This window comes from Mustela nivalis (genome assembly GCF_964662115.1).
Source record: "Mustela nivalis genome assembly, chromosome: 11".
NCBI classification, from domain to species: Eukaryota; Metazoa; Chordata; class Mammalia; order Carnivora; family Mustelidae; genus Mustela; species Mustela nivalis.
This window is the reverse complement of record NC_139030.1, coordinates 68,225,799-68,250,867: the sequence shown is the minus strand read 5'-3', so window position 1 is coordinate 68,250,867 and position 25,069 is coordinate 68,225,799. Positions and strand designations below refer to the sequence as shown.

Below are 25,069 nucleotides of genomic sequence, written 5' to 3'. Positions count from 1 at the left end.
TCCTAAGTAATTCCATATTCCACAAATGGATATAGGAAGTTATTGTCAAAAAAGGCTTTTCCGGGGTGCCTGGGTGGCTCAGTTGGTTGAGCGACTGCCTTTGGCTCGGGTCATAATCCTGAAGTCCGGGGATCGAGTCCTGCATCGGGCTCCTGGCTTGGCAGGGAGTCAGCTTCTCCCTCTGACCCTCCCCCTTCTCATACTCTCTCTCTCTCTCTCTCTCAAATAAATAAATAAATAATCTTTTAAAAAAAAGAAAAAAGGCTTTTCCACACTTCCGCCAATGTATTCCTAAGTAATTCCATATTCCACAAATGGATATAGGAAGTTACTGTCAAAAAAGACTGGTGTTGGGGCGCCTGGGTGGCTCAGTGGGTTAAAGCCTCTGACTTCAGCTCAGGTCATAATCTCAGGGTCCTGGGATCGAGCCCCACATTGGGCTCTCTGCTCAGCGGGGAGCCTGCTTCCTCCTCTCTCTCTGCCTGCCTCTTTGCCTGCCTGTGATCTCTGTCAAATAAATAAATAAAATCTTTTTTTTTTTTTTTTAAAAAAGGTTGGTGTAGCAGATCCGGGGCCTGGGCTCTTCCCCAAACCTGGGACCCAACAACACACCTGTGCCCATTGTCACTTGCTGGCTTTTTTTTTTTTTTCCTTATTTTTAAAAACAGCAAGAGTAATGCAACTTGAAAAAAATGTCAAAACATGAAACATTATATAAAATAGGCATTTCAACACCACCCCGGGATGAGTGCTGTTTCCAGTGTCCTGCGTGCACCTGGCCCCCCACAGCTCCAGCTTTGGTGAGCGGTGACCCCCAGCGCCAACCTGCCGCTCTTCTCTGGCCGATGTCCCTGGGGCCACCACAAGCAGAGTGCTGGGAACCCCTGAAAGCTGACCTCTTCCCAGGCCCCTGGAAGTGTGGCCAGAGCAGAACGTCAAGTTGTCTTTGGCTAGAAAAACTCTGGGCCACACCTTCCCGTCCGGAGGCCCTGTGGGGCCAGGCTGAGGCCCCACAGTGGATACCCCTCCTCCCTCGCCTGCTTCACCCCAGTTCCCGGCTCTGGGGCATCCCCAGGGCAGCTGGTACACAGGAACCCAGCTCAGGGATCCCAGACAGTGAGCCCAGTGTGGATCCTCCAGCTCAGGGATACCCACTGTGGTTGGGCCACAACCCAGGACCCATGGCGCAGGGTCTCCTGGGAGGGGGATGGGGGTCAGAGATGTAGCCTGGACGATGGTGGACTCTGGGTTTTGCACAAGAGAGCCACAAGAGAGTGGGCTCCTGCACAAGAGAGCCCATGGAGTGGGCTCCTGGGAGACAGGCCTAGACCCAAGAAGGACCTGGTGGCTGGGACCCCTCCCTGCAGTGAGCTGGGCGGCACCCCCTTTCACATATGGACCCTGAGGTCACACCCAGGAAATGGCAGAACTGGCTGTGCAAGCCAGGCCCTCAGAGTCTCCGGACAGCGGCCCACCAGGGGGAGATGGCGGCCAACCCCTCCGTGGCCGCCCCAGCTGGACGCCACCACTCCCTGTCCCTCCACAGCAGCAGAACAGGGACATTCCTAAGTAAATCAGGGGAGAAAGATGAGCTGCGTCCTTTAGGGGAGGATGGTGGCATTTGCATGTGAGACAGGGAGAGGCTCTAGGAAAATGGGTTGCCTCTGTTTGCAGACCCATAGCCCCACACCCCCTTCTCAAACAAAGGCAGATCCTGTTCCAGGAGCTGGGAGACCTTGCCCCCTGCCAGGCAGCTATGCCAGGCCCCTCTCCTGCCCATTTGCTAGGCAAGGTAAGGACACCTGAGTGGACAGCCCCACCTGGGCAGGACCACAAGGACGAGGTCCCTCCCAGTTCTCTGTCTATGGGTCTGGCCCAGACTCCACTGCCCAGACCAGGCTGGTGCTGGAAGATTGTCCATGACCTCAGAGGCCTCTTCCAGAAGCTGCCGCGCCAGGTGGGAACCCATTCCATGATGCAAGGGCCACAGGGAGGGAGGTGGGGAGAGGGACTCCGGGGAGGATGCATGAGCACCCCCAGCCATCAGGGTACTCAGTGCCCTGAAGCTCTATCTAAGGTTCACCCTGCTGTCAGAGGCCTGCCTGGCCCTGGGGGTGGATGAGAAAGGCCAGGCACTCAGTGGGGCTTTGGGCAGGGCACCTCCAATTTTCCCACCTGCTCGGTGGGCCAACATGAAGCAGTTCATGTTGGCTGGGACCTCTTCTGTCCCCATCCTCTTTGCACGGACAACCCAGAAGGGACACATGGTGAGGGGTGGTCAGCAGCACCAAAGGCAGCTAGCTGACTTCAAATTCTCCAGACTTTCTCTGGGACTGCCCCATGACACACACTGGCCCCATACCAGGGACCGTGTCATAAGGCCAACCCCTGGCTCCAGGCTGTCTGGAACGTGGAAGACAGTCAGGAGCTGCAGGCTCACTTCTCTGCCTCTCCAGCCCTCAATGAGCTGTCCTCTCCAACCTCCTGTAGCTCCAGCCTCACACCCTCCCAGCCTCTGTGGCTGGTGACAGCCCTCATCGCTTGTGCTGGGACAGATGGCCAGCCCCCACTCAAACCCCCCCCCCTTCTGGGACACAGGGCTCCTCTCGCTCTTTGCCCCACTTTGCCAACCTGTCCACAGGGACAGTAGCATCTGACCTCCCCACAGGGGGACCCAGAGGTTGGGTCGGGGGGACACAGGGTCAGCGTGGCCAGGCCAGCCTCCCCGGCGGGTCCAGGAGGAGCCAAGGCCTTGTCTCAATGGAAGGTGTCCTCTGCTCCTCCTGCAGGGGAGCAGAAAGAAGAGGGGGTCTCTGAGCCCACCCCTCTGGGCCCCCCCAGATCCCACCACCCTGGGCAGGGCTGATAGGGAGGTAGGCACACACACTGGACAGGTGGACAGACACACAGATGCAGGGCCAAGCCTTCCAGACACTCTCCTTCTTCTTGGTCTGCTCCTAGACCTGGAAGCCCACATGGGGGACCGTCCTGTGCTTCCACGTGGGACAGCTCAGCCTTGAACCTATCCCGGGCCACTGTTCTGGCGTGTGCCCTCCCCAATGACGTGGGTTCACGTGGGCTGCATGGTAGTCAGTGGACCATGTCTCACGGGCCCCCCTGGGGTTGTGGGTGCAGGATCGGAATGCCACGGAGGCTGGCCCGGGAGGAGGACAGCACCATCCTGATCAACATGGTCCCCATTGCCAAGAATGAGGATTCATACGGGAGCACAGCCAGCACCTCACAGGTAAAGCTCGGGAGGCAGCCTCTCTCCTCCCTTCCTGGAGACCCAGGCCCACAGTTCAGGAGGGTCTCTCTCTGCCTGGGCCTGAGCACTCACCTCTTATGAGACTCAGGGGCCTGGAAGACAATGACCCCATCTGGGATCCCAGCTGGTGGGCATGGACCCAGTGCCCATGGCCACTGTGTCTTCCCACAGCCCTCACCTGATGCCGGCCCTCTTGTGCCCGGGAGCTGCCCTGGTGACCGGAAGGGGGAGGCTCCCAGGTCATCACCCAGCTCCCCGGCTCTGAGGGACATGCAGACAACCTCAGGGACAGGCTAGGCAAGAGGCCAGGCACAGGCTGGGCCAGGCCAGGTCCCACCCATGGGACGGAAAGCTAGAGAGGGATACGTATCATATCCTGAAGCTTAAACACAGAACGTTCCTTGAGATGCCACATTCTGACGTGTGCAAAGTGTGGAAGTGGCCCGGGAGGGGACAAACTCCCGACACCCCCTGCCCCAGAGGAGGGATGAGGACGTCAGTTATATCCACGGTGTTTGGTTACTTGCCTGGGGGTCATCTGGACCTTTTAGAAACACTCTGGGCGCCATGACCACCTTGGGCCTGGGCGCAGAGCCACCTGGCGGACTGCCTGGCTCTCCCGCAGCTGCTGGAGGCCTTCAGTCATGGGTACCTGGGTCTTGCCCATGCTACCTACAAGCCTGACCCTTGTGCACAGCCCAACCAGGTGCTTGGAGGCCCATGCGACCTTCAGGAGGCCAGAGGAGGCATGAGGCTGACCTCAGCCCTGGACATATCTGTGTCTGGGAGCCGCTCTGCCCACACCCGGTGGCTGTCCCTGAGGGGAGGCAGGGGGCAGCACCCGTAGGGGAGCACACGTGGGAGGGGAAGGAGGTGGAGGAGTCGTCAGGGTCAGAATGCCACCATGCCCCTTCCTTTACTTCCAGCTGAATGGACACCAGGAGGCCACCGGCAGGGTGGGGAGCCCTTCCAAGCCCCGAGTAGGTGAGCCCCTCCCAGTGTCTGACAGCTGTGCCCATGTTAGTCCTGGGGGTGGAGACACAGATGGGACACCCACAGGTAGCAGCCGGTCACCATTCCTGGTATCCAGGCAGCCCCTCCCCCACCCAGCACTTTCTCCTGCACCCGCCCCCGTGTCAAGTGCTGTGCCCAGGGTGCCCAGGGGAGGGCTTGGGGGTGAGCAAAGCACGCCCAGGAGCTGGAACTGGCAGGCCGAGGGTCCCTCCTGAGGGACCGGGGCCGCCCCCCGAAGGCAAGCCCGCCCCTGTCCCCTGCCCGGGCTCCCCACTGCCACCTGCTGCTGTGCCCACAGCCCCAGAGAGCACACACCCTCACCTAATGGCCCGCAGGACAGCAACTATTACAAATAATAAAACAAAACAGAAACTAACAAGCATCAGCGAGGCTGTGAGGAAACTGGGATGGTCAGGTGTTGCTGGCGGGAAGGACCCTGTGTGGCCACTTCCGGGAGCAGGGCGGCCGATCCTGGAAATGAGGCCTAGAGGCACCTGGTGAGCCGGCGACCCCATGTAGGCGTCTCCCCGAAAGATCTGGCCATGGATATCTTGGCGGCCCCCATTCCATGGATCGTGTGACTGACACAGCAGCAGGGGACATTCATGCCCCAGATTTTATGGGGCCCTTGTCTTGGAGGGGACTGTGGGATGGCAGAGCCGTAGGGTAACTTCTGATCCCTCAGTCCCTCATGGATGATAACACCCGCATCCTTTCACGGGCTTATTGGCCACTTGTCTGTCTCTGTTGAAAAACGTCTATTCAAAATCTTTGCCCATGTTTAAATTGGGCTATTTTGTCTTTCTAGTGTTGAGTTGAAAAAATGTTTTATGTATATTGGATACAGGTTCCTTATTAGATATATGATTTGCTAATATTTTCTCCCATTCCATGGGTTACTTTTCACTTTCTTGGTGGTGTTTTTGAAGCACATCGCTTTTTAATTTTGCAGAAGTCCCTCAGTCTTCTCTCTTCTTGCTAATCTCTAGCTAACACACCCTCGCCTAAACCAGGTCATGAAGACATACAACTTCCCCCCAAGAGCTTTAGCATTTTGGTTCTTATACTTAGGTCTGTGGTCTTTATCTTAGGATCTTAACTCCACTTTGAGTTAATTTTTTGTGTATGGCGTGAGGTAGGGGTCCAAATTCATTCTTTCCAATCTGGGTATTCACTTGTCCCCACACCATTTGCTGAAAATGCTATTTTTTTCCTATTGAATTGTAGTGCCCCCTTTTAAAAGAAAATGGATTAGTCATAAATATACAGGTTTATTTTCAGAACCTCAAATATATTTCATTGGTCTGTACGCCTGTCCTTCTCCCGGTACCTCACTGTCTTGGTTATTCTAGCTTCATAGTAAGTTTTGAAGTCCAAAAGTGTGAGTCTTACAATTCTATTCTTTTTCAACATTGTTTTGTTCATTCTGGATCTCCTGGATCTCCAAATGAATTTTAGACTTGTCACCTTCTGAAAAACAAAACAAAACAAAAACAAGCAACCCCCCCCACACACACACACACAAAAAAAAACAGCTGGGTTTTTTTTTTTTTTAAGATTTATTTATTTGACAGAGAGAAATCACAAGTAGACAGAGAGGCAGCGGCTTAATCCACTGAGCCACCCAGGCGCCCCACCAGCTGGGGTTTTGATGAGGATTCTGTTGAATCTGTAGATTAATTTCAGGAACAATGCTATCGTTATAATACTAATTTTCTGATTCATGCACATGGTGTGTCTGTGCATATATTTAGCTTCTCAATGTATTTTAACCATGTTTGGTGGTTTTTGAAGTATAAGTCTTACAAAGTTCTTGTTGAGTATATTTATAAATACTTTATTTGGGATGCTGTTACAAATGGAAGTGGTTTTCCTCCTTTCATTTTGAGCTTATTGCTAATGTACAGAAACCCAACTGATTTCCATATGTTGATCTTGTGTCCTGCAACTTTGCAAAATCTGCTATTAGTTGTAATAATTTCATAGTGAATTCCTTTAGATTTTTCTTTTTTTTAAGATTTTATTTATTTATTTGACAGAAAGAGAGATCACAAGGAGGCAGAGAGGCAGGCAGAGAGAGAGAGGAAGGAAAGCAGGTTCCCTGCTGAGTAGAGAGCCTGATGCAGGAGTTGATCCCAGAACCCTGAGATCAGGACCTGAGCCAAAGGCAGAGGCTTAACCTACTGAACTACCCAGGTGCCCCTGGGTTTTTCTATCTACAAGATCTTGTTATCTGTAAATAGTAATAGTTTTTCTCTGATATTTACCTATTTATTTACCCCTTGTGCTGTGCTGATTCCTTCTTGCACATCTGCCAGAAAAGCAGGGGCTTCCCACATTTTTCCCGCCATTACAGTTCTCTATGGCAGGGAGGGAATTCTGAGGGTCACTTGCACTAAAAGTCCTTGAAGCCCCAGTGGGGTGTGGGGACTAACCCGTAGAGCCCAGAGTAGGCTCCAGCCCCTCGATGGCCCCTCCCATCAGCAAGTTCTGTCCTCGAGCCCTCCCAGCCCTGACCAGGACCAGAGCGAGAGCTGGGAAGGAGACATAGAACAGCAGGTCAAGGGTCCTCAAGCTTGGCTCCTTCTCCCCATGCCTCCCAGAAGCTGAGCATCCCAGCTGGGATGCCAGCCCTGACTTCTGTCCCTGCTGGTTCCTAGCAGACTTTGTCCTTGTTTGGGAGGAAGACCTGAAGCTGGGTGAGCAGCAGGACAGCACCATCAGGGACAAGACAGACACACACGCAGCCTGGAGGGAGACCTTTCTGGAGAACCTCCGTGCAGCTGGGCTGTGTGTGGACCAGGTACTGGGGTCAGTGGTGGGCTCTGCATCTGTTGGATGACCTATGACCGTCCCAACAAGGCCCGAGGGCATGGGGTCCAGAGTCCCGGAACAAACCCCGCACCAAAGTCCTGCTGGGTGCCCCAACCTTGGCGAGCTCCCCGTGCCTGTGGACTACTGACCATAGGCCCTCGCACACCCAGTTTGTGCCTGGAGCCAGAGACTTTCAGACCCTCCTGAATACTTGGGAGCCGCCCTCCCCATTTTTCTGTGTAAGTGTGTCTAGGTGGAACCCTCGTGATGAGGACTAGCTGCGCTTACAGAACGCATCCGCTAAAGCAGCCCCTTGCCCCAACTGTATCCTCTGTGACAGCGGCCCCGCTGAGCACATGTTCAGTGACAGAAGGCGTGCGGCTGCCTAGGGGGTTTGGGCCGGTAAAGTACACAGCCCTGAAGCCTCGCCAGACTTGCTGCCTGCCCCACACCCCTCACATCATCCGGTCCCTGAGGCCTCGGCCCTCGGGTCCTCCACCCACCCTTCCCACTGCCCTCCGCCCGGGACATCCCTCTGAGATGTGCCCCTGTACATGGTGCGGCCACTATAGGGCCAGCGTCCTTGCTCAGAGAACTCCCGGGGGATGAACCCCTCTTGACGACGGCATCCTTGCGGGAATTGACATGTGCTGTGCTCACCTCCCCCCACCCCCCACCAACACCCCTCCACAGGGCCACAGCCACCAGTAGACATATAGCTAGGGGACTGGGGGTCAAGAGCTGACACCCCCTCCCCTTCAAGTTTGGATTACTTGACAGTCCTGTGGGTGGGGATGAAAAGATGCCCCCCTTGATCATTGAAAAAGCTTTTGGGACCTGTGGCTCCTCAGCATGGCCCCATGAGTTTGCAGAACAGTCACTGGGAAGGGCGGGCTTCCCTAATTTAGTGGGGGTTGCAGGAGAACAGACACAGGCAACAGCAGGGGTCAGTCTAGAGGGCAGGTGTCAGCACATGGCTCCTACTGCTGGGGTTGCCCACTCTGCCCAGCATGTCTGCTCCAGGGGCCCTGGGCGGGGCCTGGGCATGCGCATTTAGGGAAGAGAGGGGTTTTGGAAACCAGCCTGTGTGGGGCAGAGGCGTCCCAAGTCCCGGTCTCATGACTCCAGGAGCACCTGCCACATGTCTGCACACACACGTGAAGAGTCACGCTCGCCCACTGACACACGTGTGCACACTGCTCCATGTCCATGCATAACACAGACGCTCAGTGGCTTGTCGAAGGCCAAGCCCGTTATTCACTAACTGCAAACTGAACACTGACTTGATGGCCCCCTTAGGTCAGGAGAGTGGGGGTAGGGGGTCCTGAACAAACCACCTGTGGGGGCCCACTGGTCCCAGAGGCCATGGCTGGCGCAGGCCCACACATCCCCTTCCCTGTCCCCCATGGCCAATGCACTGACTTCCTGACGGCCGGGCTCACGGCCAGCTAAGCATCTGGAGGTGCTCGCACAAGCAAGCTTGCCCTTTATCCAACGGCTTTACGGCTGGGGCTGGGGAGCCGCTGCCACAGCTGCAGAGACCTCCGTCTTCCCCAGGAGTGTGAGTGGACACACACACGCGCACCCCCTCAGGCTCTCAGGGAACCCCTGTCCCCGCAGCGCACCATGCAGGACGGGCCAGGCACTGTGCATTACATCCTCCTCAGCGCCCCCTGGGCCGTGCTTTGCTACTACGCAGAGGACCTGCGCCTCAAGCTGCCCCTGCAGGTAGGGGTGTCCCGCACAGTGCCAACAACCCTGCAGGCTCCCCACTCAGGGTCCTTAAGAGTCCCTTCCAGCCCCCATCCCTGCACCCCAAGGCTTACTGGGCAGCCGGGTGGACTCAGGGAGCTGGGGCGTGTGCCTCCTCCAGACCCAGACCACCCCTCCTCCTCTGCCATGGAGGGCCAGCCCCAGCCTAGGGGACACAGGGCAGAGGGGGGAGCACCTGCCAGGTGACCCGAGGATGACCTACCTGGGGGCCTCAGTGCTTCCCACCCTGCCAGCCCTCTCTGCCCTTGGTGATACGGGCATTGACAGGCAGGGCTGCCCTCCTGTCTCTTCCTGCCCCAAGGGGCTCTGGGCCTCCAACAGCCCAGCAAGGCAGCCCTGGAGCCTGAGGCCTGGAGAGGGGCAGGAGCTGCCTGGTCTCTCCCTGCAGGGCCCACAGCACGGCAGGGGGATGGCGGGGGAGGGCAGATGGCACTCGGCACCCCCCTACACCCCTACTCCACGGCACAGTGCCAGCCGGGTGGACTGTTCGGGAGTGGGAGCCAAACACCCCTGCCTTCCAGGAGCTGCCCAACCAGGCCTCCAACTGGTCAGCAGGCCTGCTGGCGTGGCTGGGCATCCACAACATCCTGCAGGAGGACGTGCCTGGTGTGCCCCCCGAGTACTACTCCTGCCAGTTCAAAGTGAGCAAGCTGTCAAGGTGAGGCTGGGGCTTCTCCCGTGGCAAGACCCCGCTGCACGGCAAATGCGAGGCTGTGGGACTGAGCTCAGACAAGGTGCCCCCTCCACGGTCTCACTCCTTCCCTGGGGCTTCCAACCAGGGACATGCCTCTCAGTGGGCAAGCACCAACTACCTTGGTCAGGGCAGGACAGGGCTGCTGGGGGACAAACATCCCCCAGAGTTGGCCGCGCACACAGGTGTGTCTCCTTCTCAGCTACAGGTCTGCGGTGGGGGGCAGGGTCTTCAGGCCCAGGCACCTCACTTCGGAGGCAAAAACTGAACGGGGCCTGTCCACATGCACGGTACAGCCCCAGCTGCCCACACAGACACAGCCTGCCTGTGGACAAGGCCAGCATCAGGGGCGAGTGGGGACACATGTCAGTGACCAGATCTAAGGACTCCCAGGGAGTCTCACTGCCCAAGTTGAGAACACCTCCTTCCAGGCCTGGGGGAAACCAGCCTGCCTCCACCCATGGTACTTCCCAAGATCCTGGGGTCAATCGTCCGTCCACACAGGCCACCACCAGACACAACCCACAAGCCCGTTGGTCCCGCGCTCAGGGCCTCGGGGACACATGGAATCCTCCCCCACCGACTTGCCCCCTGTGTGTGGGGTTTCTGTGCTGTCTGAAGAACCTTCTGTGACCTCTGCCTCTGGAAAAGGAAAGGGACCAATTGGAGTCAATGCTGCTGGCAGGACGGTGGCTGTTCTCCTGGGCATGGGATGAGGCCGTGCGTGTGCGCCCCCTGCACGCACTCCCGGGCATGTGCTGCTGCAGGGGCTGGACTTCTGTGCTTCCACACCCCACAGGTTCCTTGGGAGTGACAACCAGGACACCTTCTTCACCAGCACCAAGAGGCACCAAATTGTGAGTGGGCATCCCCGGTGTGGCCCTGAGCTGAGGACAGAGGCCTCTGTGGACACAGGAAAGCTCTTCTGTGATCACAGTGCCAAAGCCCTGGGCCAGGGGCCCCTCAGAGCCGAGTGCTGGAGGCTTCCGGGCTGCCCTCCAGCTCACTACACCCTGGGGGCCCTGCTCAGCACCCCTCCATGACCCCCAGGCCCCCAGATGGGCATGGGTCCTGCTGGTTGGCGGGGAAGGGGACCGAGGGCCAGAGTGGACCCGCAGCCACAGCATCCCTGAGACCAGCCGCTCAGGGAGGACTGTTCCAGTGGCCTCGGAGGGGAAGACCAGGGATAGGCCTGCCCAGGAGAGCCCCCTGCTGACTGCTAAAGGACACAGGGCCTTGTGGGCTGCCCAGGTCAAGGGCAGTGCCCACCCCTGACACAGGAACCCCGATAGAAGCTGTCTTCTGCCCAGAGTACAGACTGGGAGCCAGCTGTGTGCAGCCAGGGCCTGGGTTCAGATCCGGATTGGACCCCTGTGAGTCCAGTGACTCTGGCCAGGGTCCCCCCATTTCTAACGTGGGACTGTGGTGTGTGTGGGCAGCTACATGAGCAAGAACTGTGACCACACCGTATGGGCACCATCAGCAGGGAGGCAAGCGGGCCGGGACAGTCTTGCCCTGCTTTCACAAGACAGGTAACAGGTTCCATCTCCCCAGCTGTTTGCCATCCTGGCCAAGACCCCATATGGCCACGAGAAGAAAGGCCTGTTTGGGATTGACCAGCTGCTGGCAGAGGGCGTCTTCACCGCGGCCTTCCCCCTGCATGATGTGAGAGCAGGGGCTTGGTTGTTGGGGCGGGGGGTTCTGGCCTGGGTGTGAGGCTGAGTTCCTGACCGAGGAGGACCCCGGGACCCTGCCCCCCGTGCTAGACAGCCGTGAGCAGATGGGTGGCCATACCGGGGATTGACAACACGCTGGTGACATGATCCAGCCCCACAGTGGCCTGTCTGTAGCCATGGGGGCCAGAGGCCACCGCCTTGCCTTGTGGTAGCTTCCATCTTAGGGAAGACAGTGAGGTCTCCTGTGCCCCTCACAGAGCTGGGTAAACCAGGCCAGTGCTAGCGAGGGGCACCTGTCAGCCTGACCAGTGTCCTCGACACAACGTCTAGCGTGTGGGGCTGGGTCCTCATGCACAGGACCCACCATGAGTCCTCAGAGCTGCACAGAGGGGTGGTGGTGCCTGCGGGCTGGGCCAGGCCAGTACCCACCACTGTGTGACAGTGGGGACTTGGCTGGGAAGGCCTGGTGCCTCCCCCACCACTGACAGTCCCTTCCTTCCCTGGGAGGCACAGCTGGCCCCACCTCCCCATGTTCACCAGGGACCATACCGCTCTGAGACACTTCCCCCTTCCCTGCCCTAGTCTTGGACCCCAGGAGCCTTGGCTGAGGGGCTCCATTCAGACTAGGCCTTCCTGGCTGCCTAGTCCCTCAGCATCATGCTCTCCTCCCTTGAGTAGCTCTCGGGCCCCCCTACCTCGGGGAGGGCCACCTGGATCTCCCCACTGGACGGCTTCTTGTCCACAGGGCCCATTTAGGAACCCCCCGGAGGGCACACAGGCTTCAGGCCTCACCCAGAGGCAGATCCTGTTCCAGTACTGGGCTCGCTGGCACAAGTGGTACAAGTGCCAGCCTCTGGACCACGTGCGCAGCTACTTCGGGGAGAAGGTGGCCCTCTACTTCGCCTGGCTCGGTCAGTCCTGCCCCACTGGACCTCCCGCACCCCCTAGCTCAGGCTTCGGCTGCTGACCTTTGCCCCCTTGAGGGGAGCCACACTGACACCAGAGGAAAATGTTTCCCAATTCCCAGCCCTACGCTCACCCAGCCACTGCCAGCCCCTGCCATATACCTGTGGCTCCTCTGGGGGCCTCCTACTGCCCCAGTGAGGGATGGGCAGCCCCCTTCTGCAGGCAGGGCCCTCCCAATTCAGCCCCCAGTGTCCCCAGCCCACCACACGTGGCCTGTGAGGCCTGAAGCCACTGCAGGCCCTCCCAAATGGTGGTGGTCACCCCTGCCCAGGGCCCAGGGTCAGCCACCCTGTCCCTCGCTGTGGGCAAGTTGGATCCTGCAGAATGACTCTCTGCCCTGGGCAGCCCAGGACTTCCTGCTCCCCTCACAGACTCAGCTCTATACCCACTCCCAGTGCAGCACCCTCACCTGCCCCATTCTGAAGCCCCTTCTCATCCCCAAGCACAGCACATGTGCTGCGGATCAGGGCAGTCCTTCCTCCGGACTCACACGACCAGCAGTGCTAGGGTGTTGCGCCTTTGCAGGGACCCCGCCCGCATGTGACACAGCCACTGTGGACCCAGACAAGGCAGAGGCCACCCATGTGGGGAGGAACTTGGGGCTCCATCTCGGGGCCAGGAGAAGCAGGGGCCATGGGAAGCAAAGCTAGGCTGCAAGGCAACACAGGGCAGAACAGGCTTTTCATTGGGCTTCTGGGCCAGGTGTCACTCTGGCTGCTGCAGGGTGGGACTGGAGGCGGGACACCAGACCAGGGGCTGGGCTAGACCCATGGGAGATTAGCAGGGTGTCCGCTGGAGGGATGGGGGCAACCGAGGAACCTGGCCATATTAGAGGGGGCTGCGAGGGAAACATTCAAAATGGACCCTACCTGTCTCCCAGATCGGAATGCAGTGGGCTGTGTGCCTCTCACAGACGGGATGTCCATTCCGGGCATGGTGGTTGAAGCCAAATGGGTCTTAGGAAAGGGACGTGCAGGAGCCCTGATGCTGAAGTCAATGGTAGGGGGTCCAGAGGCCAGGACAGAGGACAGGAAGGAGGAGCTGGGCTCAGAGCAGCCAGGGGACATTCCTGAGCAGCATGCCTTGCTGGCTTCCTCCCAGAAGGTCCCAGAAGGTCTCAGGTTCTGCTGGCTGGATGGGGGCGCCCAAGGGACAAGCGTGGCTGAGCAGACCCCCACCCAGTGCCTAACTCAGCACTGGCTACACCCAGGCCCTCCCAGGGCCCTGACAGCCAACTCCCAGGGTCCCTCATCCTGGTCCTGATGGCCAACCCCAGTGCTGTCCCTGCAGGATTCTACACGGGCTGGCTCCTGCCAGCAGCGGCGGTGGGCACTCTGGTGTTCCTGGTGGGCTGCTTTATGGTGTTCTCAGATGTGCCCACGTAAGTGTTCTCTCCTCTCAGCTCCCAGCACTCGTCCCATGTTTCCTGAGGGGGTGGTGTTTGGGGGGCCCACAGGTGCCAGGCCCTTTGCAGAGCTGGGGACGAAGGTGAGCACTGAGCACATCCTTGCCCTCCTGTAGACCTGGCTGGAAGGCTGATGGATGGGCAGGCGGGCTCCCAGACTGACACAGGGGGACAGGCGGGCTCCTGGGCTAATTTTATTGGTATTCGTCCTTGCTTCTTATAATAGTATAAGCGTTTCTTATAAGTAATGACTTGGCTTGGTTTTACTTCATAATGGAGCTAAAACTTAAGAAAGTTAACTCAAAAATTATCTTGGCATGTATTCCAAAACTACTTTTTAAAGAAAGACTGAGCCTGGCAAAGGCCATGGTGGGAAGGGAGAGGGTGAGGGGTGGGACTGACGGGGGCCTGTCGCCCCCCCCCCCCATGGCTCCTGCAACCTGCCCTTGTGCCCCGAAGGCAGGAGCTGTGCAGTAGCGCGGATAATTTTGAGATGTGCCCGCTCTGCCTCGACTGCCCGTTCTGGCTGCTGTCCAGCTCCTGTAGCCTGGTCCAGGTACGGAGCCCCAACTTCCCTGGCTTTTCCCCATGCAGGCTCTGTTCCCCTGCTCACGCGAGGATCTGTCACTGGGCTTAGGGTTCCGAGCAGGGCGCTGTCATCTGGAAGGCCTTACCTTAACCCTGTATGCAAAGGCCTTCACTCCAAATCAGGCTACATTCTGAGTCCAGGTGGAGATCAGCTTTGAGGCCCATAGTTCAGGACACTACAAGCCACCCTCTGGCCCCTAGAATTTCATGTCCATCCTATGTGCCAAATACACTTGCTCCTAGGCAGTGTCCCCCAAAGTCTCAGCCCGTTACAGCATGATCTCTGCGTGTAAGTCTGTCCCCAGCTCTGACAGTCCCTCAGGCTGTAGGCTGCCCTGGGACAACGTTCCACCCCCATTGGGGGCCCTGGGCCCCAGGGAACCAGCCACCTACTTCTGAGTTGGCATGGCCCTTCCCAAAGGGAGAACTCCCTGGGAATGAAGGGGCCTCAGACCCTGGGCAAGCCAGATACCCTGCCCGTGCCCCCCGCAGGCCAGCCGGCTCTTCGACCACGGAGGCACCGTCTTCTTCAGCATGTTCATGGCGCTGTGGGCTGTGCTGCTCCTGGAGCACTGGAAACGGATGAGCGCTACGCTGGCCTACCGCTGGGGCTGCTCCGACTACGAAGACATCGAGGTGGGTGCCCCGGCAGCGGCCGCCCTCCCATGTATGCAGGCCGCTGCTGAACGTTGGCTCCTTTCCAGGAGAGGCCTAGGCCCCAGTTTGCTGCCTCGGCTCCCATGACGGCCCTGAACCCCATCACTGGGGAGGACGAGCCCTACTTCCCGGAGAGGAGCCGCCTGCGCCGAGTGCTGGCGGGATCCGTGGTGGTGGTGATGATGGTGAGTCTCCCCACACTGGCCTCCCTTCCCTGTCATCTCCCTCCTCCTGACCATGTGGGGCACCTTTGTCACCCCTTCTCCCCTGGATGCCGGGAGCCTACTGCCTCCCCGTGACCCAGAAGACTCTCACAGCCCCCAGAAAGGGCCCTGGCTGCCTGGGCTCCAGAGAGGGGCCAAGCCTGGGGCCCAGCTGGGGGGCCAGGCTGCAAGAGGCAGGCGCAGGCTCTGGGAAGACTCCCCCATGGACGCAGGTCCTGTGGCAGCCTTCAAGCCAGGGATGGGTGGTGGTGGGGAGTGATCCTGGCACAGGGCTCCAACACCCCCTCCTTGCCTTCTAGCTGATGGGCTTCCTGACAGGACCAGCCTCCCACCTCTTCCAAGACATTAGCAACCCCCACTGTTTGGTTGGTGAGGGGGAAGAGTGGGGGTAGGAGGGATGGGTCTCCAGTACCTAGGGCCAAGGATAATGCACAGTGGCCCCTTGACACCCAGATGAAGCCCGCCCTCTAGTCTGAAGGACCTTCCTCCCCTCCCTCCTCGACTCTGCCCTCCGACAGGAAGGGGCACAGAGCACGGGCTCCTGCTGGGGGCTCAGGCGTCTGGCTGCCCTACAGGTGGCTGTGGTCATCATGTGCCTCGTGTCCATCATCCTGTACCGGGCCATCATGGCCATCCTCATGTCCCGGTTGAACAACACCGTCCTCGCAGCTTGGGTGAGTCTCCACCTGCCCAGCTGGTGGGTGGAAGGCTCTGGACCACCCCTTCCCCTCTCTGCTCTGACCCACCTACTCCCATCAGGCCTCACGCATTGCCAGCTTCACAGGGTCCGTGGTGAACCTGGTCTTCATCCTCATCCTCTCCAAGATCTACGTGGCCCTGGCTCACATCCTGACGAGATGGGGTGAGTGGCCGAGGCCGCAGGGCACTGACCCAGGGACTCACCCTGGCGGCAGAACACACCCCTCTCCCATGAGTAGAGTCCTTCCATCTAAGTGAGGCGGGGCGGGGGGGTGGGGGCGCGTCCCATGCCCTTTCTAGCAGCCTCCCCCACCCCCTGCCCCACATTTCCTGGGACAAATGTTAATAAACCATCTGTCCATTCCACAGACTCCTGTCTGCTTCCAGCCTGGTCTGGGACAGGGGCAGAAAGCTCAGGGCCCAAGGGGGGAGGGAGGAAGAGTGCTACAGAGCAAGCGAGTGTGGGGTGGCCCTCCGGGGAGTGGGGACGGATGTCCCAGGCAGAGGCTCTGGGTGTGGGGACAGCAGTGGTAGGGCCCTGTGGGAGTGGCCCACGGTGTTCCTGTGCTGTCCCCTCCAACTCATCCTGTTTGCTCCACCCCTGGCTCCTCCACTGGCCCACCCCCAGCCTCTTATCAGTCCTGGGACCCAGGGTGAGGTGGCCTCACATGGGGGGACTAAGGCCCCTCCCCCTGTGCCCTAGAAATGCACCGCACCCAGACCAAGTTTGAGGATGCCTTCACCCTCAAGGTGTTCATCTTCCAGTTTGTCAACTTCTACTCCTCCCCCATCTACATCGCTTTCTTCAAGGGCAGGTCAGTGCCGCTCCCTCTGGCCACAGTTCCCCCCTGGCCCCCCGTGTGGGCGCTGGGACACCGTCCAGACACCCAGGGAAGGCAGGAGGTTGGCACCAGAGCCCTGAGTGGGCTCACCCAGCAAACTGGGCTTCAGGGGCCACATTGTGCCTCCTCTGGTCAGGAGGGGGCCGTGGTACTCAGTAGGTCAAAGGGCAGCAGCCCCTCCTCACTCTTGGCCTCAGGACCTCAATTCTCCTCCAGGTTTGTGGGATACCCGGGCAACTATCACACCTTGTTTGGGGTCCGCAATGAGGAGGTGAGTATGTGGGGAGGCCAGCACCTGCCGGTGGGGGTGGGGACCCCGAGGCGTATGTCCTGAGCCACCAGAGACCCGAAGCACTCCCGTACCACTTCCACCCCCAGGCCCACATGTCCTATCCATGCCCCGATTTCCACATGCCCTGAAGCACACCTGAGCCCGGTTCCTGCCCCAGTGATGGACTCGAGCCCCTGTGAGGGGTTGGGGGTGCAGAGTCTGGTGACCCTCCTGGGCTGGGGGCTGGTGACTAGGACGGGCTTGGCTGCTCCCCATGGCTGGGCCCTGCCCTGTGAACACCAGCTGCTGTGAGAGCCAAGCAGGAACCCACTTTTTTACAAAGTGCAAGTTAAGCCAACTTGCAGGGTGCAGGACAGGCCTGCTGTCACATGGGTCCCCCAAGCAGACCCCAAGAGAAAGACTTGGTGCAAGTAATTGTTCTGGGTGTCATCCCAGGGAGCACGTGAGAGGCCAGGGGAGCAGGCAGAAGGGAGTACGCCTGTGAATACTTGAGTGAGGGGGTCACTGCCATGAGACCCCGGGCATGACTCTGCCCTGGACCCTCTGGGACATTGTAGAAAAACCTTCCAGATGGTCCTTGCGCACCTGATTCCTCAGCAGTGGATGGCCAAGCATGCCTGAGCCAAGGGGCTGCATGAAGGTCCCCAAAGGCCGCTGTGCTGGGTCAGGGGACATGGGCGGGACATTAACAGCCCCTGCTGGGATCATCACCTCTTCTCCTGTCTGAAAAGTTCTCCCTCCTCTCCACAGGTCTGGGCAGTGACCCACCCCAACTGTTGACTGCAAAGGGGCCACCTCAGTTTCACATGAGATGGGAGGGGCTTCTTAGGGACAGGGTAGTGGGGTCCCTAACTCAGGGGCATGACTGTGTGTGACATACTGTATCAGCTAGGCAACATTCAGTGACCAGTGAAAAAAGCTGCTAACTCAAACTGGCTTAAGCAAAAAAGGGAGTGTCACTGGCTTTGGTATTGAAAATATTCAGGGCTCTGTGGGCTCAGGTATGGCTGGATCCAGGTGTTTAAATAACGTACTGCTCTCCCAGCTTGGGCTGTGTTCTCAGGGTTGCCTTACCTGGTGGGGAAGATGCCTGCAGCTGGCCCAGCACTCCCAGCTCAGTACCCCTGTGCAAGGCATGCTGTCTCAGGAGCTCCCTTAAAAGCCCCAGTCCAATTATCACTTAATTTGTGTCACCGGTTAGTGGGGCCCGAGTCCTCCTTTTAGCCACAGGCTAGGATCAGCCCCACATAACCCTGTGAGGGTCCCCAATGGAAATCTGGGGCTATATGTCAGCACCCCATCACCCCTCTGCACAATCAGGGGGAGTCTGTGGGGAGCTTGGGTGAGCCCAGGGAAAGGGAGGGAGAGTCTTTGAAGTCTTCAGTGTGCCATGGCATGTCTGAAAGGGAAGTGACAGCTTGGCAGGGGGCTACCTTTGAGGCGTAAAGAAGGATGGGCGGGTAGGAGGACAGTCCTTCCCCTGAGCTAACCTGAAACCCTGCTTCTGTAGTGTGCGGCAGGAGGCTGCCTCATCGAGCTGGCACAGGAGCTTCTGGTTATCATGGTGGGAAAGCAAATCATCAACAACGTGCAGGAGATCCTTGTCCCGTGAGTCAATCCCAGCCTCAAGGGCAGCACCAGGGAGGAGCAAGGGAGGGCCCAGGCTTCGGGTTCCTCCATCTCCCCAGTGCCACCGCCATGGCCCCACTGGGGCCCACCTTAAAGAAACTGGGCCCCCTTACCGGGCTGGAGCCAACCTGGACACCCTCCCATCCCCCCTGCATACCTGGTTTTCCCCCACTAGCAGCTCCCAGCTTGGCTTTTCTGGGGAACCATGAAGATGTAGCTATGAGGGCGCCTGGGTGGCTCAGTGGGTTAAGCCGCTGCCTTTGGCTCAGGTCATGATCTCAGGGTGCTGGGATCAAGTCCCGAATCGGGCTCTCTGCTCAGCAGGGAGCCTGCTTCCCTCTCTCTCTCTCTCTGCCTGCCTCTCCAACTACTTGTGATTTCTCTCTGTCAAATAAATAAATAAAATCTTAAAAAAAAAAAAAAAGATGTAGCTATGGGACCTTGACCAATCCAACCCTTGACCAACACCAACCCCCAACCCCCTGCCTCGGTGCAGTCTTGCTTCTCTGTGAGGTTGGAGCAGTGAAGGATTATAAGGGCAGGGCATAGCTTGGTGCCTGGAGGGGACAGGGCCTGGACAAGTGACAGTGCGACAAAGCAACAGGCACACATGACACCCCCACCCCCAGCATATGGCAGAGCGACATATATGCCCCCCACAATCCCGGCACAGAAACTGCCCTCATTTGCCCCCTCCAAACCTTCACATAGCTCTTGGCCCCTTCTCTGCAGTTCCCGAGGGAACTGCAAAAGCTATCAGGAGCAGTGTTGATTTTACAGAGGACACTGCAGGGGTGCGGGGGAGGGGATGCCCCCCACCCCTGAAATGTAGATGCTCTCTTCACCCCTGCCCTCCCTATGGCTCAGACCCTCCCCTGATGCTGCCTTTAAATTGTGGAGCATGCAGGGCTTACCCTGGAAGAAAAAGACCCATTTCCCTGGGTGTTTCCACCTCCAGGAAGCTACAGAGTTGGTGGCAGAAGTTCCGTCTGCGTTCCAAGAAGAGGAAGGCCAGGTCTCGGGAGGCAGCTGGCCAGGAACCCTGGGAGGCTGATTACGAGCTTCTGCCCTGCGAAGGCCTATTTCAAGAGTACCTGGAAATGGGTAGGATCCACGTTAGTGACCATGGCCTTGGCCTTGGGCATCTGTGTACATCTACCTGTGGGGACAGAGGGTCCCCCATGGAGCCAGGCCCCCAAAGGCTCTGGAAAGGAGATTGTGGGGGTTGGAGGGAAGAGAGCCTGAGAGAGGATGGCCAAGAATGGGACGGGACAGCGTTGAGGGGACAGGCGTCCAGAAAAGGGCCTGGGGGCCTTGGATGGGGCACTGGCAAGCATGTGCCAGAGCCACATGGTGGGAGTGAGAAGAGAAGCAGAATGCTGCGGAGACGGGCCCTGGGGGTGAGGACAAAGGCCGGCTCCAGATGTGGGGACACCTAGGAGGTGATTTTCCCCAGAGATCTTGATGCCCACACTCTGCTAGACTCCAATGCATCCTTGTCAGCTGGTACCCATGCATGCAGCTCACTCCCCACACAGGGTGAAGTCCTTTTGAAGGGCAGGCGTGTGTCCACTACAAGCACTGGTCCCTGCAAGTGCAGGGTCCTCCTCAGAGACAACGGAGGGGAATCGATCTCCCACACTCCTAACCTAAAGTGGCTATCTGGACCACATACTGGTCTGAGTGCTCCGCTAGCCAAAGCGGAAGGGGTGGTAGAGTGTTATCCACCAATCTATGGACAAAAGGGAGTTGCATGGTTCTTGAGGGAGAGACATGTGTTTCCATGATGACATGGAGTGGGGTTGACCTCCCATGTCCCTACTCCACCAGACAAGAAATGGGACCCCATGCTCCCCTTCATAATTTCACGTAAGACTCAGAAATCCCTTTCAAGAAGCCATTCCCGGGGCGCCTGGCTGGCTCAGTCAGTGAAGCACACAAGTTTTGATCTCAGGGTTGTGAGTTCGAGCCCCACACTGGGTGTAGAGAATACTTAAAAAAAAGAAGAAGCTAATCCCTAAAAATCCCCTGAAGGCGTGAATGGAGAAGCCAGCCCTAAAATCAGAAGCAGGTTCCATGGCTGCATGAGGCAAACAGGGTTTCTGAGCACTGGGGAGGAGAGTTCCAGAGTCTTCCGGGGGGAGGGGTCTCTGGAGGTGTGGCCAGAGCCTCCCCAAGGGGGGCGGTGGTGGTGGGGGCTGTGGAAGGCTTCTGAGGGCAGACGGGGTCACAGTGTGTGGGCCCCGGGGGGTGTGTGTGAGGGGGCGGCGGTGACCGCCGGTGTTGTTTGCAGTGCTGCAGTTCGGCTTCGTCACCATCTTCGTGGCCGCGTGCCCGCTCGCGCCCCTCTTCGCGCTGCTCAACAACTGGGTGGAGATCCGCCTGGACGCGCGCAAATTCGTCTGCCAGCACCGGCGCCCGGTGGCCGAGCGTGCGCAGGACATCGGCATCTGGTCCCACATCCTGGCGGGCATCGCGCACCTGGCAGTGGTCAGCAACGTGAGCGCCCGGGCTGGGCTGGGGCGGGGCTGGGCGGGGCGGCGCAGACCGACTCCCGCTGACCGGCCGGCCCCGCCCAGGCCTTTCTGCTGGCCTTCACGTCAGACTTCCTGCCACGTGCCTACTACCGGGGAACCCGTGCCGGCGACCTCCATGGCTTCGTCAACTTCACGCTGGCAAGCGCCCCGCCCGCCTTCGCGGCTGCGCACAACCGCACGTGCAGGTGGGAACGGGGAGGGGGTGGGGGGGTGCTGGGGACCGGGTGCCGGGGGCTGGGGTGGGGTGCAGTCGGGCTGGTGGCTCCTGGACTCCGGTCCTGGAGCTCCGGCCTCTTGCTTATTTGGAACTGATGGGTGTCCATTTGTATTATTTTAGAAGTCACCCTTGCATTTTTAGCATTCTGATTAACTATGTAAGTGTTCCTGACCAAGAATGTAGGGACTCACTCGTCTCCTTTCCCATGTGTGACAAGGGTCTTCACACACTTTACAGCTGACTGAACCCCCACCACTGCACTGTTATTGTTACACAGTTTTAGTTTTACTATTAAAAAAAAAAACCATTTTGGGGGCACCTGGGTGACTCAGTGTGTTAAGCCTCTGCCTTCAGCTCAGATCGTGATACCAGACCCCCACATCCGGCTCTCTGCTCCATGGTGAGCCTGCTTCCTCCTCTCTCTCTGCTTGCCTTTGCCTACTTGTGATCTCCATCAAATAAATAAATAAAAATTTTTTAAAAAAGCATTTTTAGTAATTTGTTAATCACATCTGTTTGGTATATTTTAGTACCTTCTGTGACTACTGTTTATTCAGCGTTGCCTTCCCTCTGAGTTCATTTTTATTCTTGCTGTGGTAGATCCTGGAATAGCCCTTTCAGGAATGGTGTGTGTGGTTGGCATACATAAGTTGGTTTTAATGCTGGGAATTCTTTGTCTTTCAAATAGCAGGCATACAATTTTTAAAAAAAATATTTATTTATTTGACACACAGAGAGAGAAATTACAAGTAGGCAGAGAAGCAGGCAGAGAGGGGGAAGTAGGCTCCCTGCTGAGCAGAGAGCCCAATTTGGGGCTCAATCCCAGGACCCTGAGATCATGACCTGAGCCGAAGGCAGAGGCTTAACCCACTGAGCCACCCAGGTGACCCCAGGCATACAATTCTAGGTTGACTTATTTTCCCTCAGCTCTTTGGGACTATTACTCTCTTGTGACCTGGTTTTCTTGTAGGAAGCACTGGTAGAGTCTCCTTAAAAGTTTCTCACTGAAACTCAGTACATGCTTTTGATCTAAAAGGTGGTCTTTCCTTAGTTCCGGAAACCTCTCCCTTTCATTGTTTCAAACAGAGCTTCTCTAGTCTGCATTCTTAGCTTCTGGAACTCCTGCCACGTTGGAGTACCTCTGTCTTCCTTTCATGTCTCTCAAAGGCATGGTGAATATCTTTGACATCTTCTGGCTCTCTGTAGAGCACTCAGGGTGATTACAAAGAATTGTCTGCATTTCCAGTCTCTATTGTGTCATGTCTAGTTTAGCCACTGAAAGTTTATGACATTCATTGACGGTTTCCCCCTCAATTAGTTTAATATTCGAGATTTCCCCCCCTATAACATTGGTGCTGGTAGTGCTTTCCATCGAGTGCATCATGTAAGTTTATGTCACAAAGCAGAATGTCACATCTTGTCAGAAGTACAAGAAGCAGTCCAAGGATGGCAAGATGACAAACCAGAAGTAACGAGCCTGTTCAGTCAGGAGAGCTATGCTGGGTGGGCAAGTGTGAGTAGAGTTTGCTGCTGGTCTCATGGAATGGCACATTTTCTCGGTGTTAAGTAGGGTGACACTACCCACAGCAGCACAGATTTACTGTATTAGCACATCTGCTGGACAACAGGACATTTGCCACCATGGGACCCAGTTTAGGCTTCAGGGGAGTGGGATAATCCAGCCCGTCTATCCTTCCCTTTGGGACCCCAACACTGAAAGCTAAAGGTCCTGTCAGAGTACTTGCTCCTCTAGGTGTCCTCAGGTAAGCTGGGTCCAGAATCAGGGTCAGGGAAGGAAAAGACAGAGCCCCAGCTGCCCACACTGACTTCCTGATCTCTTGCAGGTACCAGGCTTTCAGGGAAGATGATGGGCAGTATTCTCCGACCTACTGGAATCTTCTGGCTATCCGCCTGGCCTTCGTTATTGTGTTTGAGGTGAGCCAGGCTCCCAGTTCCCCAGCTGGCTTCTCCCACTGCCCCCCGCCCCCAGGATGCCTGATCCACCATGTGGCGTGCAGGTGTGGGGTGCACATGCACTGCCACCTGGTCCCATCACAGCTCTCCTGCACACTGTCTTCTCCCCATCTTGGAACCAGTCAGTCCCTGCCTGGCCTCTGTCTCTGGGTGCTGCAAGTGTGCCAGGAGGCTCTACAGGGCCTCGGAACCTGGGACTGTGTCTGGGACAGGTGTCTGTAGCTGTGGCTCCTGCCGCCTCTGGGGGTTTCTCTGCTACACTGCTCTTCTGCAGCTCAGCCCACACCTGGGGAGCAGATGGCCACACCTGGCCCTGTTCAGGCGAGTAGAGGCATCTGTTCTACCAAGGGTGGGCACCCTCTCCCACTGCTTATACCATGTCCTGCTCCCAGCACGTGGTGTTCTCCATTAGCCGGGTCCTTGACCTCCTGATACCCGACATTCCCGAGTCTGTGGAGGTCAAGGTGAAGCGGGAGTACTACCTGGCCAAGCAGGCACTGGCTGAGAATGAGGTGAGCGAGCCCCTCCCCAAACCCTAGTCCTCCCGCGTCACCTTCCCCCATCTGCCAGTGGCATGGCACCTGGCCTAGCACTCTGCCGTAGCCCGTGACAGACCATGCTGTCTAGTCACTCCTTCTTGCACCCTTTCCTGGAGACAGGCTCTCTCTGGTACAAATGGAGCAAAGGACACCAGATTCCTGGGCTTGGAGAAGAGTCTGGGCTCACAGCTTACAACGCCAGGAGTCGGCCAGGCCTCACCAGTCCCTTCTGAGGTCACTGGGGTCACCTCAAGTCGGTAGCCACAGCTGGAGGGCAGGGACTCCCGAGGCCCCAGAGCTATTACAGGCTCGATGCCCTCAGAAGCCACAGCTCACCTCCTGCCCCTTTTTGGCCCCAAGTGCTGTGACCTCAGTGACCCTGGGTCTCTGCTCAGGCACCTTACCTCCCGGGTGCTGGCTGGGGGCCCCCAAGGCCAGCTGACTGTAGCAATAGCTGGAGCTGCTCCCTGGCCTCTCCCTCCCGGCCCCAGGGCAGGTAGCTCCACTGGTGTGGACCAGCTGTGCTGGCCTGCCTCACCCCTGCTCAGGGGCCAATGCTTGCTTCCCTCCCAGCGCTTTGCCTCTCTGCTCTCAGGGCACTGCTGACCCATCTCCCACATGCCAGCTGGGAGAAACACACCAGACACTAGAACTATCTGTGCATCTCCAGTTACCACTTAAGAGCATGCTGAAGACATCCCTGGTTTCACAGGACATGCTGCATGACAAAATGAGTTGTAGCACACTCTATCTGGTTTCATGTTTTATTTTAGAATTTATAAAATTCCAGTGTCATCCATATTCATAAGCCTTTACACATGTTTGCATATAATCTCCAGGTTCCAAAATTAAGGCCAAGGGATGGATCATAGCTATGGAAACACATGATATGGAAGACATTCAACAAAGGAAATGGACACGCACACCCCACCCTGCCCAGGGCTGTCCCAGCTGCAGGGGTGGCTGCAGGAGACCAGGCCTGGGCGGGGTCACCAAGCAATCTTTAGTAACAACCACCAAAAACAGAGCACACAAGATCCCAAATACAGTTTTGGGGGAGAGAGGGGGTTTGCATCTACAACATTTAGCAATAAATGCAGATGTGCAAAAAACCTGTTGTGAAAATTTAAAATTTACCTCTAGGGAAGGGCAGGGTGGGCACTGTGGAAGGATGCTATAGAAAAGATGGAGGGAAGAGGGGTTTGGGTAGATGCTGTGAGGGTCGGAGGGGCCAGTGGAGGGAAACAAGATGACCAGCAGGAAA

The 25,069-nt window shown here is 57.6% G+C and overlaps 1 protein-coding gene across 1 annotated transcript; it reads left to right on the top strand.

Annotated features, from left to right (window-relative positions):
• Positions 1-1,903: 1,903 nt before the first annotated feature.
• ANO7 (anoctamin 7) lies at positions 1,904-24,147 on the top strand. Its single transcript, XM_082689689.1, has 24 exons — positions 1,904-1,957; positions 3,136-3,247; positions 4,195-4,252; positions 6,943-7,085; positions 8,717-8,824; positions 9,391-9,527; positions 10,360-10,417; positions 11,115-11,225; positions 11,982-12,147; positions 13,493-13,583; positions 14,067-14,163; positions 14,688-14,831; positions 14,900-15,037; positions 15,652-15,750; positions 15,836-15,938; positions 16,479-16,590; positions 16,834-16,888; positions 18,420-18,517; positions 19,497-19,642; positions 20,832-21,037; positions 21,118-21,260; positions 23,137-23,227; positions 23,659-23,778; positions 23,926-24,147. Exons 1-24 carry the CDS (start codon positions 1,920-1,922, stop codon positions 24,064-24,066), a joined length of 2,715 nt encoding a protein of 904 aa, XP_082545815.1. The 5' UTR covers positions 1,904-1,919; the 3' UTR covers positions 24,067-24,147.
• Positions 24,148-25,069: the final 922 nt, after the last annotated feature.

Excerpts from the sequence above, each read along its gene's own strand:
- ANO7 (XM_082689689.1), top strand. The coding sequence starts at position 1,920 with ATGACCTCAGAGGCCTCTTCCAGAAGCTGCCGCGCCAG. Across the intron at positions 7,086-8,716 it reads CTGGGCTGTGTGTGGACCAG|CGCACCATGCAGGACGGGCC; the intron begins GTACTGGGGTCA and ends CTGTCCCCGCAG. Across the intron at positions 18,518-19,496 it reads GTGCAGGAGATCCTTGTCCC|GAAGCTACAGAGTTGGTGGC; the intron begins GTGAGTCAATCC and ends TTCCACCTCCAG.